At 36.1% G+C, this 22,153-nt stretch overlaps 1 protein-coding gene across 3 annotated transcripts in view; it reads left to right on the plus strand.

Moving 5' to 3' along the window:
• The window catches only part of FBXW7 (F-box and WD repeat domain containing 7), a 176,071-nt gene that overhangs the window by 83,953 nt on the left and 69,965 nt on the right, over positions 1 to 22,153 (plus strand). Inside the window, exon 1 of one of the 3 annotated variants that reach the window (XM_038136411.1) lies at positions 7,650 to 12,829. The exons of the other annotated variants lie outside the window; for them this stretch is intronic. Within the exon in view, the coding sequence (XP_037992339.1) occupies positions 12,683 to 12,829 (147 nt within the window). The 5' untranslated portion in view covers positions 7,650 to 12,682. Of the gene's footprint in view, positions 1 to 7,649; positions 12,830 to 22,153 lie in introns of those variants that run through there. 3 annotated transcript variants of the gene reach the window in all.

A 22,153-nucleotide genomic window follows, 5' to 3' on the forward strand; every position in this document is an offset into this window, starting at 1 on the left:
AAAAGTTGCAGTGTATGTAGGTGAAGGGTGTTTTGTGTGTGTGTTAATAATTTTTCTCCTTCTCTGAGCAGCAGAGGGGGCTGCTATTGCTTTGCTGCAGCTCTCCTCCCTATGCAGACTTGTGCAGTGTTCCTTTGCAAAGGTTTTCCTTGCTCCTGCAGCTAAAAGCCTGAAGTGTGTTTTTTAAGTGTAGGGAATAAATGTAACTGGAACAGAAGGACTCAGTATTTTTTATTTCTCAAGGAATATGTTTCCAGTATAGGAAATTATGTAGGAATGTTTCCTTTAAAAGAACAAGTATTAAACTTATTTTCAGATGGCTTGTGTGATGAGAATGCAATTTATAGTTCTCTGCTCTGAGCACATAAGAGAAAAACCTTCATACTACAAAAAGAGATTGATTTTTTTTTTACCTTTTGTTTTTTCAAGCATCACATGCAATGCATGTAGATTCTTCATGCCTTTCAGTTAATGCTTTAAAGGGTTTTAAACTAAGTTATAACTTGCCTAAAACTGTGTCAGAAAGGCTACACATAAAAGTTGCTCTGATTGTTGAAAAAAGGCAATAAAAAAGCATTGACAGTTTTTTTTTTTTTTTTCCTCTTGCTTTTTCCTATGATTCTATTTTTAATTGAGGGGATCTTGTCAAGGCATGCAAATGCTTTAAGGGCAGATGTTCAGATGCTGGGCCTAGATTCTTCAGTGGTGCCCAGTGGTAGGATAAGGGGTGATGAGCAGAAACAGAAACATAGGAAGTTACATCTGAAAATCAGGAAAAATTTTCCTTTGAGAGTGACAGCACTGGAACAGGCTGCACAAAGAGCCTGTGGAGTCTCCTTCTATGGAAATACTCAGAACTTGCCTGGACATGATCCTGTGCAACCAGCACCAGGTGAACCTGCTTTAGCAGAGAATTGGACTGGATGATGTCCAGAGGTCCCTTCCGACAATTCTGTGATTCTGCCAGCAATTCTGTGATAACTGCCAGTCAGAATTACTTTTGCATTACCATGACAATTTAGTTATTTTCAAGCAAGTTTTGTTGTTTTAAAATATATTTTCTTTTTACTTTTTTGATACAGAGCCTTGTTTTTTGTTTTGGGCAGTAATAATTTTAGAAATATCCATACTTGGAGATTAATATAAATCAACACTTCTAGCCTTTGATTTCTTTCTCATTTATATACCCCATAGTTTAGTGCTAATCATTAAACATGTGCAGGATCATTTGCAAAAGTTACACAACTGTCATTAAATGTAGTTTGTTAAAGCATCCATGGAAGGAATGCAGATTCTCTGTTTCTCTGTAGATAGCAAGTTACTTCTCCAACTTTTCTAACCTGCAGCATGCTTTTCTACAAATACCAGTGTTTTGTTTGAAAAGTACTTTTTATTTCCTGTGCTTTTACTTGGCTGTGTTAATTTATGATTTCATTTGCTGCTCAAGGCGTGTAGGAATTTAGCTATACTTTTCTAAGTAGAATTTTCCTACACCTTCACTTGTACATAAAAACTAATGTGTTACATAATTGCTGCCCTGCTAATTTTTCCTACTCTGTAAGTGGATCATGAAGTCTGCTTATAGATATGTGCGCTATGTCTGTAGTAATGTGGTTATTACTAAGGTTATATATTTGAATTGTCCTTTGGTTGCTTGGCTTAGGCATTGCTCCCTAAAGGTAAATATTGGGGAGGAGTTTGCATATGTTACTCAAACTTCCATATCAGTTTATTTTGTGTAGAATAAATTAAATTGATGCCTTCGGGATAACAACCTGAAGCAGCGCCTTGTTGTCCCATACTTTTTCATAGAGTTTGAAAGCAATGTCCATTCAGCTCCCATGTGGTTTTTGCTCTGCATCTTCATTGTGAAAATGAAAATGAGCTTCTTTTTTTTTTTTTCCTCCCCAGAGGAAAGAAATAAAAAAAAAAGTACAGTAGTACTATTTCACCTCCCCAATTATATGACAACAATATTATGAAGTAGAAATCATGTAACTGTGCTTTAGAATCCTTTCAGTATACTCACTCTGTTGGGATATGTGACTTGTCTAACAAATACATTTGGGAGCTCTGCCCCACTTGAATATGCCATTTGTTCCTTTTGTTGTTCTTGACTATGTAGCACATGCTATTGCCTGATGTGATTGTTAGCCCAAATATTTCCAGTCTGTAGTGATACAGCTGTATTTTCTTGAACATTTATCAGTGGATGCTGTTGCCCTGTCAGTTTTAAGCTGCTTCTCCTTTTGAAGGTTAACTGAAGTTGGTATTACTAGTTATAAAACAATGCAAATGATGAATCAAAGTGTGAAGAAAGTAAAACTTTTGCTGGAGAGTTAGTTTTTTGCTTTGTTGATACATCCTTTCCCAAATGGTTGTAAAATATTCCTTTAGCTATGAATTTGAAGTGTATGTAAAAAAAACAAAACAAACAAGGTTATGATTAGTAAACTTCTTGCATTTGCTGATGTTCATACTTATAAAACCATGGGATCTGAAATTAGCTTAGGGAGCTGGAGGACTAGAAAGTGATCTGAAGACCAAAACTAAGTTTAACTCATGCTGCAGGACTAACATTTTTCTGATGTGTTTCTCACTTGGAGCTATTTTGCAGATTACATTTTGTCCTTTTTTTCTGTAGGAGACTTTTCATTATCTGCAGAACATGTGGCTATTCAGCAAACTGTGCACAGTGAAGGAATTTACATACCTTTATAAATTCTAGAGTATAAGGAGAGAAACTAGACAATGTCAATTTCTCTGCTAGTTTGATGATTTCTGAACAGGCAGAATGCTTAAAAACAAAATTTCCAAGCTGTCTCAGCAAATGTTTGAACAGACAGCATCTAATGTCCATCCACAAAGGATGATTTTTGACACGTGAACTGCTCTTCTTTGCTGTTGCCTGGTGTCTGATCTGTGCATGCAGCTGTGCTTGCGTAGCAATGATATACTGGGCATTTTGTGTAGACTTATTGATGAGCTGTTATGTTTTGTTGATGTGAATGTTTTACAGTTTGGTTTATTGGTGAAATTTCTGTTATAAAAATGCTTGTAAAAGCTAGAACAAGTGTTTCTACAAATGGTCTGTTTTGTCACAAGCATCTTCTCCCTTTTTTTCCATAGCGTGGTTAATGAAGGTGCTGTCTAAACTTTATGCAAAAGTTGTGAGATTTCTGCCCATTCTCTCCTGGCCAAACAAGTTCAGGAATTCACCAAATCATTATAAAATGTGTTTATGTTAAAAGTCTTCGTGTGCCTTGACTCTGTATGGTACAACTTTTGATGTACTATTACATATAGTTAAGTGATATTGAGATTTTAAAGGAGGAAATAATTAGTTCTAGTGGATAGATAGGTATCTTGATAATAATCAGTGAAATACAAGTGGAAAGCATTGCTGTTGGGCATCTTTTTTTGTCTCATTTCATCTTTTCACTCTTCTTGCTGATTTTAAATTTTGTTTCTTTAGTTTGTAACAAAATTGGGAAGAGGGAGAGGACCTGAGAAGACACAATTACGAAAGAAGTGCAGAGATTCTATTCCAAATCAAGGTGGTCCAAACTAACAGTTTCTTTGTAAAACATGACTTCTTAAAATCTTTGTTCTTATTAAAAGGTGATGTTTTCCACTGACTTTACTACCTGACCATATATTGCATAATGTGAAAGGAGTGAATTGTGAATTTTAGTAATACTCAGTGTAATTCAGTCTTGGAAGACACTGGCTATACTTTTCAGCTGTGTCATGACATTACTCAGTTAATGCTTATAAAATTTTAATACATTTATTCAATCCCTGGCCCCTCTGTGAAGTGGAAAATGTACTTATCGCCATCACAGATTGCCAGCAGGGATAAATTCCACCTAATTAATCATCAGAAGTCATCACTACTTTCAAGTAAAGTATTAGCAACATTTCCTGTAAGTGCAAATCTCATTCTTACCCAGTCAATGTTTCAAAGTGGACAGGAGACCCTTTGTTCTTCTCATTTAACTTATGGAGCGTCCCTTAAGGATGGCAGCTACCATGATCAATATTGGCCCAAAAATACTGAGTACTAAAAAAAATAATTAAAGGCAACAAATAATAAATACTCTTTTTGCCAATGTCATAATTCCTTCAGTTGTAATACCTTGGTCAGATTTTCTAAAACGTGGAGGAAATAATTGGTTTAATTAAAATATGTAAAAATAAAACAAAGAAAGTAGAAGTGACACAGCTAAATGGAAGAAATCAGACCAAAAATCATTCAATATGGATTAGTTGTTCTTGCCAAATGTAATAATGCTGTCCCTCAAATTTTTAGCTGGATTTCATCCACAGCAAGGACACTTTCTGTTGATGCTCAGAGGCACTTACCCTTCTGCACAATTTTTGCCTCTGGGGTAAACCACTAGTGTTGCATGCCTTAGAGCAAGTGTGCTGCACCCCCTGTGTGCAGGTATTCCCGTGTATGTGTTTTGGAGGACAGGCTCTTGACAGACTCTGACTCTTCCCACACTGTGCCAATCAGAATTTGGTGCTGGGTCACTTCACGTCTTTCTTGGCAGGGTTTAGTATCAGAATGTCAGTAAGCTCAGAGCTGGATTTGGCCAACCATATCAAGAATGCCAGCCCCTCTGCATACTACCTGCTTTTTTCTGTGCTCTAAGCATTCTTTACTTCACATATCTTGAGCATTATAAATAGCCTCACACCCCTTTGCAGTATGCTGTTACCAGCTGAAAAGGATTATGTAGCTTAATTTGGTGCTATCAAATGAATGCCATTGTAACAATCAGTTGTTGCATTTGTTAGATTTATGTGTATTTATGTGTATTTTACAGTGCTGGTAAGAAAAATAGTCTCCTCTCCAAAGAGGCCTTGCAAACCATTTTGTTCCAAGCATACAAACTGTAATACTTTGCACTGTTCAGCCCTTTATTTTAGCAGTTGTGAGTGTAGCTAATCCATACAGCGTTGTTGGGATTTTTTTTAAATGCTGAATAAACAGTGTTGGGACATAATTCTGCTACAGAAGAAAAAAAAAATTGTGTAAGTGTGTAAGGTGGCAGAAATATTTTTAATGCCTTTTTGATATTTTTGGGGATTTTGCTTGTTCCCATTTAATATATAGAAAGAAAGGTCTAGGTCCAAACCTCATTTTTGTCAGTGCTTTTTGTACATTATTCAGAAACTGATAAACATGTTTTAAGTATTTTGGTACTGCTTTGTGCATTTTTGTGTGTGTAGGTATACAAGTAGAGAATTTCTCATTTAAAGTGTTGCATTTTACATGGAAGGGTAATATAATGATAAGAAAAGCTGAATTTTGCAGTATGGAAAATAATTTTTCAGTTTCCTATCTTCCCTTCTCAGAAAAGCAACCTGCTTAGTAAAAACCACCTGCTTTCCCTTCCCCCAGCTTATCCTCAGCTGGGAATTTGACTTGCATTTTAATCCAGTGTTAAATATTGCATGACTTCTCTACCTGTTGCAGTTCTTAATTCTTGTCTCAGCTTTATTTAAAGGTGCAAAACCAGCATAAAAAAGTGGTCAGCAAATAAATTCCTGCGGAGCAGCTGTAGAAATTCTTTTTAACAGCTGTTGCAACACTGACTAGACTAAAGAGTTAAACTTGCTTATCCAACAAATCATCTTATAGCCAATGAGAACTGGGCAGACATTTCTGGAATATTTATAAAATGCAAGATGATGCAGCTGGATTTCTGTTGCATACCTGAAATATTCACTGGAGAAATGAAGACACATGCTTTAAAGATAGTTTTTAAAAAAGTGACAGTAACAACAAGACACCATAGTATGGTAAATACAGACATAAAATTAGGGCACTCATAGAGTAAAGCCAGATAATAGAGGCCTCCAGTTTAAAATGGTTATGTAAAGTGGCCATTATTTTATTTAGATGCTCGTAGTTAAATATTTTTTTAATATTGTGACAACATCATTAGTATTGATACTATGTAGTCTCGTCAATATGCGTTTTACTAGACAGTCTATGTTGTTTTCATAAACACTCCATGAGACCTGACAAAAAAATTACCTCCTGTGAATGCAAATAAGCTCTATTGTGTAGCACTGTTGTGATTGAGGGCATATCCCACACCTATAGCTGCATGTACCTGCAAGTTCCCCTCCCCTTCTTTTGAGATGGAATTCTGCTCTCGTTGAGATGCCTGGGAAGCTGTCATCTTTTTGGGACCTGTATCACATGCTAAGGGATCCATGGACAAAGAAGGGCTATCTACCAGCTTGTTCTGGCCCAAAGGTGGAGGTCTTGACTGCTCTCCACTTCTAAGCACTGTTTGTCTCTTCATGCATCTGGCTGCTTTGTGAGTTGTTTACAGTTGCTAATCTAGTGGGAAAATGACTTAGCAACAACAAAAGTTGAGAATTTTCAGGTTTCCTACTTACTGGAGTTATTTCAGAGCTCACAAGCCTGACAAATTTTACTGCCAGTTTATTGAAGAATTTATTGAAAAACTGGCCAAAAATAGAAGGGGCGGGGGGGGGAGTGCTAGATTTCTTTTGCCTTCTAGAGTCTCCATTGGACCTTTTTGTTTCTTTTCAGCTATAAAGAGGATCAGCTGTGGGATTGAACAGATCTAGTAGAGATCTTAGTTTCTTACAGAGTGGCATTCATTAAACTCACTTGAACTGGTGTTTCCAATTAGAAACTGAGAGTAGTGAATCCTTGCTACTGGTTAGTCTGGCTTGCTGCTGAGCTCCCCATACACACTTATTAAAATCTAGTAGTTTGAATTTGAGTCTCATTTTATTTCTCTGTGCACTCACACTTAAATGCCAGGATGCTTAAACAGTTATGAGCATGCACATAGGCATGAAAAATATGTAGCAGGCATGTTTATGTGATGATCTCCCCTTTGCTGATATGCTTGATATTTCATCTTCCCTGGCCTCTAATAGTGGACTTTGGGAATGCTGTCTTGTGCAGTGTGAAGTCTTTTGCCAGACAGCAGCTTTACCATCATCCTTATCTATATTTTTTTGAAACTTCATAATTTTTTTTCAATATAGCAGTGTTATACAAGTTGTACCATCTTCCACCAGCAGTTACAAACGGCGTAGTTCCTTCTTGCTCTTCCACAGCAAAAATTGTAAGGTAGCTTTTGTATTAGACACAGCAGTTTATAATGACCACGCCTTGATAGGATTTCAGAGCCAAAATTATGACCAGGAATTATCAGTTGAGTTAATCCAAGTTAAGAAAATCTGGATTCTTCTTCACTGTGTTTTTAAGCTTTTTTGCCAAAGAAAACAAAGCTTGTGCATTTGAGACTTTTATGTGTCATTGTCTGTCATCCTTTCCAGAACTTATGCCTCTCTTGGCTAATTTTCACATGATATAACAAAAAGATTAAGATTAAACAAATTTGCAGGATAAATAGAGGGTAGGTAGGTAGGAAATGGAAGAGAATGTTGAGGAGGAAGTCTACAAGGTGATCATCACCTGTTTAGGCATCTTTGAATCCTTGTGGAATTGGGTTTTGCTGTGATCATGTATACAGGTTCGGTCAACATTTGTTCCTTCCTTTACACCATGGAAGCCACTTATCAGTCAACACTCTTAGTGACACCTAAGCCTGACATAAAGGTTTGCTGTGGCTGGGCTGTTCCATGTAGGTCCCCTGACACCCTGGGATCATAAGGCCCTGGAGAAGCGATAGTGTAATTCAAGTGCAATTTGAATTTGTACGATAATCTAACCTGGAGCCAGACTCTGTTCTTTCTGTTGCTTGTGTTAGAGCAGGTCTACACTTGGGGATTTTTCATGGACTACAGAGAAAGCCATCAGTTTGCATGTTTTACTAATTGTTTTGCTCCTTTTGCATAGTATCCAAGTGTACGCTGTTTAGGACATTTTGATTTCATAAGATCAAAATTGTCCTCCCCACTGATCTCCTTCATAGCCTCTTCAGAAGTCTTCATTATGTTTTCTTATATGTGCAGATTTTTGTATTGGGTAAACTTGGACACAACAGAGTCATTTTAGAGCAACAGGGTTTTCTTTTTTCTATCCAGCACCAGTAATACAGTTGCAGTTAGCTTCTGTTCAGCAGTGCCTTTTATCTATACAATTTATTTGTTGCAATCTGCACAAAGCAGGCTAATATACAATCTGTCATTCGAAAACTGCTTGTATATTGCTATTAGAAATCCCTCACATAAATAAACTTGGGACCACAGTTGCTGGGTAAGTTGCTAGTAGTGTTGTGTAGGCTGCCTTGCTTTGCTGACAAAGTGGTTCTTGGTCTTTCTAGACCTGGGCAGGGACCAGCATGAATATCAAATTATTAATAAGGCTTATATATAATATAAATTATAGTGCATTCTGTAGGCTACAGCTATCCAGAGCTTACTACAGATATTTTTAAGAAATAAACTATCAAACCTATTCAAAGGATTATTATGTTAGTACGATTAATTTGCGAATGTGACTTTTGAAATGTTGCAGTTCTCGGCTTTATCCATTTGAGGGCAGCTGTTTACCGATGTTAAGAGCTGTGGAGAACCTGTCTGGGTTCTGCTATCTGCACTTTAGTTTTTCTATGCTTGCAGATACTTCATTCAGGTCTCTCTAGGTCTTGTACTGTTCCAGCACCATACTAAAATGTCATAATTTTGTTTAGGTTTTTTTCCAGTAATGTTGGTATGCAAAACAACTCTAGAAGAAAACTCTGGGAAGTTTGCATGAACTGGTTTTTTGTGCTGGGATAATTTCATAGATCCATGTCATAAAATTATGGCCTTCCTGAGTTCAGTATACTTAACAAACTAGTTAATTTTGTAACATTTGCTTCCTGGTAAACAGCTCCAAAAAAAGCTGACTTTGAACTACTCTGACTGGAAGGTATGAAGATTATTGCTGCTTTGTACATGCTTTCATTTTACAGGCATCTCTTCACTGGACTGGCCAAAAAGAAACAGGAGTCTTCTGGATTCTGATGTTTACATTAGTTGGAAGTCCATTATAGCCTTGAGTTTAAAAATACTAGTTTTACAGGCTCTTTTATGTAATTTCATTTCAAATGTGATCTTCTGATTAAAAGGACAGGCAGGCACTCAGAGCACCATTGGAAATCAGCCCAACTATATTTAGGAACAGAATGTTAGTAAAATGTATTACAAAGCATTAAAGCTCAAATTTTTATAATTTCACATTTGTCAGGTTTGTACATGTTGTCATCCCATATAATGCAAAAGTACACACTTTTAAAGATGAAAGTGGCAGAGTGGCTGTTTAAGCTTTACATTTGAAGCTTAAGTTAGAATTACATTTATAATATATATGTATTGTACAAATACAAAAATAAGTGATATCTACTATATGCAATGTATTTCTGACACTTCTGAGATAGCCTTCACCATTTTTGTCTTCTCTCTTAACTTAAGACTGTGCTTTATTTTCTGGCTAAGAACTTTCACTTATTCAAACTTTATAACTTCCCAGCATTAGCCTGGGACCTTCAAACATGACTGTAAGACAATGATACTTACAGTCAGCAATATGTAGCAAATACAAGACTGAAAACTAGAGTGATGAAAAGTGGAAGTAAAACTGGGACAAGATCTCATCTGCTGATGCAAATCTTTTTTTTTCTGGGGGACAGTGATAAAAAAGCAGGGGAAAATAGAGACAGGTGAAAACTAAAGGTTTTTTCTTATTGCTATGGTTAAGTATGTAACCTAGCTCTCTAATTTCACACTGGACAAAAAAAGTGCCTTATTTTGCCATGGCTCTATCTACTAAAAGGGGACACCACTAATTATGAACATGATCCTATCTTTCAAACTAGAAGTGTGTCCCTGTGGAATTATTCTAGAATAGAAGTTCCTGGGGGAAAAACAATGTACCATTGGGACTTTATCTCAAAACAAAAGAAGAAGAGCTGACAATCCCTAGGTTTGTGTTTTCAGAGGTGTGAGAATGACCTGTGACTGGAACTGGCATGGTGAGCAGTGCTTGGAGAATGCAATGCTTGATGTTTACTCCCCATTTGTATGTAAATCTGTGAATGGACCAAATTATGTTCCTGTTTTGCACTCATGTTATGAGCTAATATTATTTAAAAAAAAGGGGGGGAGGAAGTAAGCCTGTAAAGTAGTAAGATGCTAGGCTCTTATATTAACTATAACAGTTGGTGGTCTGGCACACTGTCAAATTCTTTTAGCAATTGTGCAACAAAATACTCTTAAAACTGAATTTAGTTTAGCAGTTTCAGCAGTTAGTTCAGTTTCTCTTAGTGCCCACAGAGAATTTAGTATGCAACTAAATGAAATATTGAGTATTTATTAAAGGAGAAAGTAAGGCTTGCTTTGTACAGAATGTTGTATCTGATCTCAAATTATGTTTATATAATTACATTATATATTACATTTTGGTAAACTTCACACTTTGTTGGAACAAAGTTTGTCAGAAATGGAAAACTGATCTGTTGCTTCTTTTTGAATGATAGCTCAATAGGGTATGTGGGTTGATCTCTTTTGAGCTTTTGGTTCTGTTCTTCACTTTAGTTATTCAAAGTGAAAACAAAAGGCTGCTCTTTTCCCTCTTTGGAATACTTCAGTGAAATTTTCTTATTTGAATAAAACTGAGATTCCAAGACACTTATTCTGAAGCATTTCAGTCAAGTGAAAGCCTAGCATTTATATAAAATACGAAATAATTCAGAATGAAATTATAAAGTAATGCCATTACTGCTGTGTACAGGCTAATGGTAAACTGTTCCTTGGAGTTTTAGCAGGAAGTGTGAAGTAGGAAATGTAAAGAGTCTTTTAGAAGAAAATTTATGTCTAAATGTGCTTTCGAATAACATATGAATGGGATGGTAGAAAAGGAAAAAAAACCAGCCATCTGTGCAAAAAAATACTGTGCTACCCAGCATTCTGTCACAGCTTTTCTGTATGCAACATCTGTAAAGAAATAAGGATTGTCTTGTTTGTCTGAGAAAAGTATTGTGTTATAAGTAGGTGCTTACTGTAATGTATTTATACTGTCAATGAAATGTTAAGGTTTTTTTTTTCCATAAAAAACTTTCCACATGCAAATGTTTGGTCAGGGAGGCCCTCTATATGCAAATGAGACATGCTTACAGCTTGGCTTTTTGAAGGGGAAACAAAGGGCTAAGTGGAAATGCTAATACAGTCATATTTTAATGCTGTCTTTTGTCAAGTTACATTGTTGTGCTCCAAGCATTAAAGCATTACTGCACTCCCTCTTTTGCCCTCACATAATTATACAGTTAATTATCTTTGCTGGTTTGTGCATAAAGAGACTTGTAAGATTTCTTAATGGTCATTTATTCACTGTGTTTTGGACTGTACTGACTGAGTTCTACATGTGCCTTGATGGTTTTCTGCATCTCTTATCAGCATTTTCATAAGACATTTTCACATGCTTTTGTTTCTTTCTGTTTAGTTTTGCTCAAAAATGTTTTCAAAATATAAATATGTTTTTAAGAAACACGTCCAAGTATAGGCACCGGAAGGGGATTGTGGGAACATATGGAGACATTTTAGGAAAGCTAATTTGATCAAGAAATTATTCAAAATGGAAGTAAACTAATTGTGGAAAATCTGAGTAACAGACATTGCTTTGTAGCTTTGTTCAGTGGAGTAAGAACTTTTTTCCTGAAAAATGAGCCTTGGGTTGGTTGCTAAGGGCAGGCAGACCTCTCCCCACATCCTTCAGGAGATGCTATGTTCTTGGAGGAAGAGCCCTCCTGCTTTCCACTGGTGTGATGGATAGGCCTGAGCAAACTGGTACCCAAACTCACGGGAAATGAGCTGGCCACAAGAGGGAAAACTACTGTACCATAACATCCTTAGAGCCAAAGCCACCTGGATGCTGCTCCCCCTACGGTGGCAGGGAGAGAGGAAGAGAGGCCAACTGGAATACCTGTACTTAAGTAAGGAAGGTCAGGAGGGAGGAATTAAAAGTCACAATGTAGCATCTTTTTTCTTTAAAAGAGCTAGTTTGGTACCAATTTTTAGGAGATCGTAATTTTTTAAAGATTTTTTAAAATCCATTTTTTGGAAACTTTTGGACAATATATCATGTTTTTAGAGACTGTGGTTGAGGAACAGCAAAGTTCAGATCAGTTTTTCATTTAATTTTATTGACAGTCCAGAAGAAATCTTCTCAGGTAGTGGTAAGATTGATCCTGCGCCAACACTGTTACCCTCTGAAGGTTGCAATCTCCTTGGATTCCCCTTCTGAAAGTGTAATAGCAACTTGTTAAAAACAAAACAAAATTAAAAGAAAATTCTTCCTTTAAAGTGCAAGTGTAAGTGACTGCGCTTATTAAAACTCCAGGCAGTCATGATTTTCTTCTTTTTCAATCTGCAGATCCCTTTTTGGAGAAGGGCTCTTCTGACATTGCAGGGGAGGTCCACCAGCTGTTTGACTGACGGGAGCAGTCTGCCTGCCCCTTGGTGGTTTAATTCCTGTCTATACTAGGATAGCTTGCACTTCACTGAGCAGCAGACAGGTCAGGACACTTGGCAGGAGAAGGTTGAGAGGCAGAGGCAGCAGGCTGGGGAGAGCTGATTCACCAGTCTGAAACTTAAAAAAAAAAAATTGTGCAACTTTAAAGCGAAGTTTTTAGCAATGTTCTTGCAGTGTTAGTAGACTTGACCAAGTAAGAACAATAAAATGTCCAAACCTGGGAAAACTGCCATCAACCATGGCTTGGTTCCTGTTGATCTTAAAAGTGCCAAAGAACCTCTACCGCACCAAACCGTGATGAAGATATTTAGCATCAGCATCATTGCACAGGGCTTGCCCTTCTGCCGTAGGCGGGTAAGTGTAAAAGTCTTTAAAACCTGGATTTTCATCACTTGGCTTGGAGCTCAGTGCTTTGTCATGGTGCATTCATTCCTTGAGGAAGTCCTTACATCTGTTATTATCTATTCAGTCAGGGTGACATAGAGGAGCTCTTTGGTAATTCATTTCATCAATTTTTGTGCTTTAATTTAATTAAAATCTGTACATGTTGTCTTAGCTATTACTCATTTAAAGGAACGTGTCAGTGACTCTTCTATAGCTGTAAACCGTGTAGGTGAAAACAAATGCTGTACAAAATTGGTGCACTATAAATGTATTTTGCTATTATTCAGTCTTTTATGTCATGAAGATAGTTTGGTGTATAATTCATTGAACTCAGTTCTGAATTGTAGTGACATATGTGACTTGTTGAATATTAAATTAGAGAATTTAGAAATGTTAAACTAATTAATATTTAAATATTATTAGTGAGAATTCTTGAAATACGATTTTAATACTTTTGTAACTCAGTAAGGGAGATAACATTTTTTACTGTTACATAAAATAAAAATAGCATGTTACTATGTGGAGGTTGCGATATAGTTTATATATAGACAATCCTAGCCTGACAAACTATCACGGGTCTTATACTACAGCTTCAGGAACTGTATGAATTAAGCGTCTCTTAAAATACATTTATATGCATTTTCTCTTGCTGCTGAATAAATACTGTTTCCGTTTACTGATGCAAGTTTTAAAAATCTAGCTCATCCTTTGTAAATATGCTCGCTTTCTTTGAATGTCAACTTAGTACTTTTTAGCAAACTTAGTTAAATTACAGAAAAAATTTAAATTTGACAAGGTCACCATGGAAGGTTAGATTTTTTTTTCATACTATGTTGTTTGGAATATCTTAAAATATTTCTTATATGTAAAAGGTACATGGCATACATTGAAGGCAGCAATCTAATGTCAGTCTGAAACAATGCAAAATTTAGAACATATATATATATATATATATATATATATACACACGCAACTGCTTAATATTGGATCATGTGCATTTCAGAAAAGTATTTTTTCTGAAATTCGATATTATGCATATGTGTTTGCTGAACATGAAATAGGAATATTTCATAATGTTGAAAGGGATAAAGTAACTTTCTGTATTTTAATAAAGTGGTTTAATTTTGTAATATGATTTGGGAAATTTCAATAAGATTTTTATATGATTTTTTAATATTATTTTTATGTGATTTGGGAATTTTATATGATTTGTTTGAAAATAAGCATTTGGAATATGTTTGGATAGTTTCAGTTCCTTTGTCTTGGAAAAAGCATAGTATAGAGTGTAGAAGATAAGTTTAGTAAATATACTTCACAAGTCCTTTTGTAGCTGTGTAAGTATGGTGCCCTGATGGAACTTGAATGCTGATGTCTTATGTGTGTGTTTTCTGTAATGAGAAATACGATCATACAGTAACTTATCACAGGTACAAAAAAAACCCCCAAAACAACCCAACCAAAATCTAAAGCAGTTTTCTCAAGATTTTGCACTGTTCCAAAATGACCAGAATTATCTCGTTTGTCCTGCTCTACACCAATCAGTCAGTTTAATGTTTTAGTTATAGAAGGGTTTAGAAAGGTGTTCAGCATCTACTTTTCTTTTAGCATTAGGTCTAAGGAGAAAATTTAGAAATGCTATAAATGAATGCTTTACCAGCTAAGCTATCATCAATCTATTTATCTTGTATTCTGAAACTAATAATTCTCAGTATGATGGCTGCTGATAGTGGAAAATATGAGAGCTCCACCTTTAGTCCCATGCCTTGCAGCGCTCAAAGTCTGCACGTACCTCCCAGCCATTACCATATTGGGTTCCTTCCATGCTAACGCACAGGGGCTGCATACAAGATCTGCAGGTTGAAAAAATCCGATAGTAAAACCCAATCTAATTCTTCATATCAACAGATGAGAGAGTCAGTACTTCTGTTTGCTGGATTTATTCTTTTCTTTAACATAACAACAACCAAAAAAGTGTTTTTTATGCAAAATAGGAGTTTTGACACAAAGTCTTTATGCAACTTCAAGTTTTATTTTTTAAAAATTCTACTTTTCATTTAATAAGCAATGCATTGAATTATTTAGTACTGCATTTTCAGAGCTTAGTTTGATGTGCTTTAGAACATGAGCTACTATTTTCTTCCAGGTTATTGACTTGGTAATGTATCAATGCCACCCTTTTTTTGGGCGAGTGTATGATTGGGCCATTCAGACATTGACCTGACTTTAATATTGACCTTCTCCTTGTTTGAACTCATTTCTTCCCCTCCTTAAATGTACATTAGACCTAACAAAACATCTTTAAAATGTGTTCTGTGATCCTTGAGAGTAAAAATATTTCCGTTATGAGAGCTGACAGTTCAAAGCTTCTGCATCCTCTGCATTGGTTATACTGAGCTTCTATCAAGAACTGCACTATAAATGGTCACAGGACTTAGCAGTTTGCCCTTTTGCATTTTGTCAGTTTGCTCAAGTAGTTAAAACACTTGTCTGCAATACCACTAATCTGAATCCAGTTAAAAATAGTATTACTTAGCATTCTTTGTGGAGCACTTGAGAATAACTTTGGTGCACAGCTATAAAAGTACTGTACTTACACAGTAAACCTATGTATTCCTACAAAGCTGTCCAGGAAAACACCAATGCACTATTACCAAACGCAGCCATAGCTGTGGTCCTCTTTAGCCTTTGACATATTGTTCTTAGCTACTGGAGTAGATTTTGCAGTATAAAGTGGAGAAGCAATGAATACCTTTTAGCTGGTACACACTTGGAGTATCAGATATCATTTAGCTCTTCAGTGCGATGTAACTGCAGCTGATCATTGAACATACTTACAGCATAGTCACGTATGTCACGCATGTTCCAAAATCAAGTGCCACATTTTGTTTGCCGTGGTCAATACTTCCAGTTGACAAAAAAATTTGTCTCTTAATTAAGTATGTGATTTTTCCTTTGTAATGCTCTTAAACCACTAACAGAAGTATTTTTCTTTCTGAAGTCTTGTCATTTTCAACTCTTTGAAAAGTTGTTTAACAAATAGATTTCTTCTCTCTTTAGTTTTCCAAGGTTTTCTTCCCTGAAATTTCTCTTTAATTGTCTTGAAATATCCTCTTGAAGTTTGCTGTATAACAATTTTATCACATTGAATGTATCTTTTAAAAAAGTGCTAATAAGCTGGAAAATTTGTGAGAGTGAGTTGTTCACTTGCAGCGTTCCTCCATTTCAAGTGGATTAAAGTACTACTGAATTGTTATAAAGCAGGGGTTTCAGTGTGCACCCTGTGGTATTCCAAGCTGGAAAAGTCAAGGTAATAAATGTATCCATTTTCACTGCCTGTAATCTCAGAAACCCCAACGATTCTGCTATACTCTGTGATTTTGTGAGAATAGTTTTCCTATGTGTGTGTATGTTTCACCCTTAAAATACATCCAACCAAATTTTGGCAATTCATCAGCTTAGTTCATCAATGAAATGCTTCTATCTGTAGGACATATTTGTATGTTTAGTGAGCGCAAGACAGAGCATTGAAGCATTGCTTTTTACCTGCCTGTGTTCTTCATATAAAAGAGCACCCATTGGTCCTACTCATTTGTTACTACAGTAGAGCACTTGGACTGAGACTCCAGTTCCTTTCCTTCCTCTGATTGACAGATATGCTAGTAGTGTATTTAAAATACTGGTGACGTATGCATGAACAGATTCACTTATTTGGATTTGGTTTTTTATCCCTTAATTTCCGTGTTAAAACAACCAAAGCACCCTTTTCACTGTCAGTCAAATCTATGTACATGTTTTTACCAGCAGTTCAACCAAGTAGTCTATCCATTCAGTTTTTCAGGGAAATGTAGTCATGAATTTTTTTCCACAATAAATCATATTTCTTGCTTGAATACAGCACTTGATTTCATGGGTGACAGTAAGAAGTTACTTAATGGACAAAAAAATTGTTTTGCTTTCTCTGAAATTATATATCCTTCCATTTATACTTCCCTGTACTGCAGATGACTTTGGAACAGGTTCTGAGTAATGTAAAAAAGCACTAATCTATTTGCCCCTTAAACAAAAAATACGTACTTTTCCTTGGAATTTCTCACCATTTGGTAGGAAGAGACTGACAGAAGACCGTAAAGAAAAAACAAAAGTGAAATGTGCATGCGTGTGTGCATATATATGTGTATGTGTACAGTTTTCTAATGTAAAACTGAAGGTAGTCTTCAGAGTCTGTCAGTGAACAAATCAGAGCACTCTCAAATGCTTGCGTCTTCTACAAGAGAATTTTTCTTTCTGCGCTTTGTGGTCAGGTAACTTGCATTATGACCTCTGGTGTTAACATATCTCTTTGAATGGCTGTCAGAAATAGCTTTCTTTCAAAGCTGCTTTAGCATTTACTTCAATTTCTCTTGATTTTGTTAGAAAATTTGTCAGAGAAGTACAGATCATGGACTGATCAGTTGATACTTAACAGGAAAGGAGGTTTGTTCTTGGCCTATGTTTATTTTTTATAAAGGGGTGTGTCCATTGCTCTGGATTTCCAAATATTCACAATAAAGCCGATCTTCTAGATAGTTTACTTTTCATTCTTAAATTCATAATTTATAGTGGGTTTTTTCTTGGTTTTTTTATTATTTTTGGTGTTTCATTTTTGTAAAATCTTTGTAATGAAACAGAAGTATTTCAGAAATTCAGTAGAAGGAAGTTAACTGAAAAGGAAGATGGTTTTGAGTGGAAGGAAAGGAATAATGAGTAGTTACAGAAATGAGGAAGGCAAAGTCTTCTGTAAATTCTGCCTAGAGGGTCGTGCCTCTATAAATGTTTTTCCTGTGTGAAGTGGTAGTCTTGAAGAAAAAGCAATATGTTACTTATTTTATCAATATGGAACAGCAAAAATCTAAAAATCATCTTCTACACCCCTTTTTTCTGCAATTCTCTCTTCCATTTTGTTTGCAAACAAACTTACTGTGTACTGTACTTGAGAGGGAATAATACAGGTTTCACAGAAGTGGAAAGAAATGTACAGATCCTCAATTCTCTGGTCAGCTGAAGGTGGAGTGATTCAACCTGGCTCAGCTGAAGTGTCGTGTGTTCTCTCAGGCAATGCTCACAAGAATTCTGGCAAGCCTTACTGAAATCTGTCTTTTAAACTGTGCATGCAGTCAGATGTAGCCAATGTTTCTGGCTTTGTAGAACGAGACACAGGCAGAAATAGGCTTCTCTCTAGCCCTGCCCTTCTGTGGGGTGTTAGAGAAGCTCTGGGCTTCAGATAGCCCTTTGCAGGAGGAAGTTTGCTGTTCAAGCAGCTGTTCCCTGTATCCCCTGGGAAGAATAAAATTGGTAGCTAACCTGTGCATATCTAGTCCAGTCTTGTGTAGTGGGTCAAAAATAGTTGGGCAACTCACTTGAGTTTTTATTGTTGTTTGGGGTGTGTGTTTGTTTGATTTTGTTTGGTGTTTGTCTGTTTTCAAACTTGCACTGCAACACATGCCATAGCACTCCCAAAGACTGCTTTTTCAAAATATTCAGGGATCCTCTGTCCCCATACTGGCTTTTTGAGAAACACTGTTATTTAAATTGTTCTACCTACTTCTGGCCAAGATAAAAGCAGCAATCGGAAACTCATTTATATTTAACACTAGCTAAAATGTTTTTCTTTGTGGTTTTGATGCATTTAAAACTTCCATTTCCTCTTGTAATGAGCGGTGCTGTCTGTTACAGACAGCAGGAGTGCAGATGTTAAAAGCATGTTGTGATGATTCTGCAGTCTGTCCCTTCCCTTCAGAAGGTGTCAAAAGAAAGGTTTCCTGGGTGATTTTTCTCCCTTGTGCCCAATTGTTTAGATGTCTTTAGAAGCCTTTATTGTCATGCTCTCTGAGCTGTTCAAACATGCTGGGTTGACTTTGTGAAAGGTCTTTACCTGCTTAAAGTCCATCTGTTTTTTTGTCTCAAACTGTGGAGGTTATAGCATCCAGCAGAAGAGGGAATGGGAGACAACAATGATGCCATAAACTGACCCAGCTGCCTCTTTGCTGATTGATCATGCCAGAGGGGAACTCATGAAATGTGTAATTAAATACTTAGTGTATTGCTTTGAAACCTAATTGCTTAAACTATGAATCTCCCTTTTCTCTTTTTACAGTCCCTTCTATCACTAGGTAAACGCTTTTTGTCCTTCTGCAGCAAACAAAGGCACTTTAATTTCCTGAGCATATCTTTTTCAGGTGTGGGGGAAGACTTCTTTGTGATGAAAATATTGCTCTGCTGTGTCACGACTATCCTTAGTACAGAAACATAAAGAGGGCAAATAAACTTCAACTGGCAGTTTTTGTTCTGGTGTTCCCCAGATTTTGAGTGGAAGTCAAACTGAGCTAGAATGACACTCAGACAAGTCATAAGCAGGATTGTAGCCTTAGCATCTTGCTCTTGGATCTCTGCCACTTACCACAACCAATTGGCTGTCGTTCCTTATGTGATGAACCTCTTCTTTCAGTGAATGATGATTTTGCCAGTTTGAATAGCTCCACTCCTCAGAGCAACAATCCCATCTCATTCCTAGACTCAACTGCTCAGCCTGAGTTTTTCTTTCAATCTCTGTCTTTGGCTTGGGTCTACTCTGTCTCACTCTCCCTTCACCTAGTTATGGACTGGTAATTCTGCTTTCTCCCTACAGTTTCTCATTCGTATTCATCTTCTGTTAAAAGTGGACCTCTTTTCTGGAAAACTTATTTACCGTGTTTGAAAATACAACTTTGCATAGGAACAACATCAGTGTCTTTCTAAATGCTGCTCAGGTGTTTTATAATTTTACTCGTATTTTTGAAAAGGCAAGTATAAAGCACTGGAATTGACATGACTTTTCCCTTTATTTATTTTTTTAGTCAAGGAAGCCTGTACTTTTAATTTGTTCTGTTCCTTAAATTATGTTTTGAGTAACCAGTTTGATTGCAAAGTTTCTTGGTCAGAGGTTTGAGATGGTTGCATATCATTTTGTGGTCATGTGGTGTAGTTTGATCACATTTCAGAAAAACATCTCTAGTTACTTGCTGCTCACTTGGACGTGATTTTAATACTGAAAGATACAGTCTATGAAGTAGGTTAACAATTTTTCTTTAAAAATCACATGATAGTTACAAACTGGTGTGCATTTTTGATACACTACAAATATTTATGCTTGTGAGAGAGAAGTGTGTGTTACATGCGTCATATGAAAACATTGATGCTGTGCAAGGAGGCAATACAGTAAACCTGTTTTTAATAATTCTGCTGCTACTGTAACACTTGGAAGTAATAGGCAAGTAAGATTTGTGTGATGTGTTTTTCATTTGTTTTGCAGATCATATTCCAATATATTGGAGGACAATCAAAATTTTGCTGACCCTAAACTAATTGATAAAAGTGAGAAGGAGAATAAGTTAAAATATATAAATGATGCTAGAAGTGTAAATACATTCTTTTGTAAATGTTCTTCCCTTATGAATTATCTATGTTTAGCAGTATTTCCTTAAACCAGCTTCATTTATGTTGTATCAAAGGCACTCATAAGATGTGCTAAATGCTAATGTATTCAACTTCTTTATTAGCCAGGAAAACTTTTTTTTTCAGGAAATAGTATAATAATGTAGCAAAGACAGTAAAATTTTGTGGTTTTGTTTGGTGAAACAGGCTTCTTTCTCTCCTGTCTCAGATGGCTCATTATTTCTGATAGTTTATTAAGTTTGTATATGGTGCATGGCTTTGCATATGCAAGGTAGTAAATAGAATCTTATTTGTAAATTGTGAAAAAGAGGCAACTTGTCTGTAGAAGATGCAGGTAAGTAAAAAACTTGTTTTAGGAATCTGTAGTATGTAATCACAAGGAAATTTGAGACAGCTATTTCAATATACATAGCCTCCTGTGGAATTTCTAAAATTGCATTTTCAAGTTTATAATGTAGCTAGTATACAGTGATGGTAAGCATTTGCAGCGCACTGATCCTAGATGGCATCATGTGGGATCTTTCCTCATGATTGAGATGCCCCCATTTATGTATAGAGACATGTGTTTAAAAGCACAGTTTTATTTGCAAACATAATTATTTGTATTAAAAAAAAAAAAAAAAATATATATATATATATATATATATATATATATATATATATATATATATATATATATATATATATAAAATATGCTGTATGCAAAATTGTCCTGCATAGATTACTGCTTGTAGAGATGAAAGACAGAAGATGAGATGGGAAAAGAAGCATGGTGTGTTGTTAGCTGCTGCAAGCAGAGAGCTGTTCCTTGGTTCATAGGTCGGAACCTGTAGGTGATACCATACTGGTCTCTTTCTAAGGATACTCTCCCAGCAGCATTTTAGTTTTTGAAAATTGAAAAAGAACAGCATAGAAAGTGACAGCGAGGTATATTTGCTATATTTTAGTGCCATATTTTTTCCTGTTTATCCTCTGTTTAGGTACTCATTACTATATTTAAACAGTTAAGATTTTGTTGCTCTAAAACAATCTGCATGGTGCAGTGTTCTGTCAGTAGAAAAGGCAGTCTCTTCCAAAGCATGCTGCTATTAATAAACCCTAACATAAGATTACTTCTCATGATAACAGCAGCAGCTGGCAAGAATGTTTGCAATTTTAACATATTTACAGCATTGCTACATTCCATCTTGCATTTCTCCTATGGTACGTTGTTAGTGAAATTTCAGACTGAATTCTTACCATGAATTTCTTCATGGCCTCACAGTTTTCCCTTCTTTTGCCTTCCCTTCTCCAAATCCTGTCTACATACCTTGCTGTCGAACAGGTCCTCTACTGTCTAGTGCCTATTCTGCCCACATAGTTTTTAAAGATCATCTCTCTTTTCTTTCCTGTCTCTTTACACCCACAGTGTTCCTGTCCTTTGCCTCTCTGCTTATTCTGCAAACAGTTCTGGGAAGTCCTTTCTGCCCATGCACCACATTTAAGAAAATTAGGAATTATCTGTAACTGTCTGTATTTCCTAAGAGAACCAGATAAGCCATCGTGCTAAAAAAAATTATGACTTCTACAACATCTATCACTTGATTTTCAAAATACAAGTGTTTAGCTCTAAGTATAATAAATTCAGTATTAAAATACTGCATGTCAATCACTTTCCACTGCCTACCCTTTCTTTATTATCTCCAGGCAGATGATAAACTCTCATAGTTGGTACTAATTCTCTTCTCTTGAATAGCATTCAGAATAGATGCTTGTGCACCTTTCTCCTTGGGAGGAATGTTTTTGTGTTAAACAATAATAAGCTTCTGTTCATTTAATTTATTA

This window comes from Motacilla alba, chromosome 4 (genome assembly GCF_015832195.1).
Source record: "Motacilla alba alba isolate MOTALB_02 chromosome 4, Motacilla_alba_V1.0_pri, whole genome shotgun sequence".
Lineage (NCBI taxonomy): Eukaryota > Metazoa > Chordata > Aves > Passeriformes > Motacillidae > Motacilla > Motacilla alba.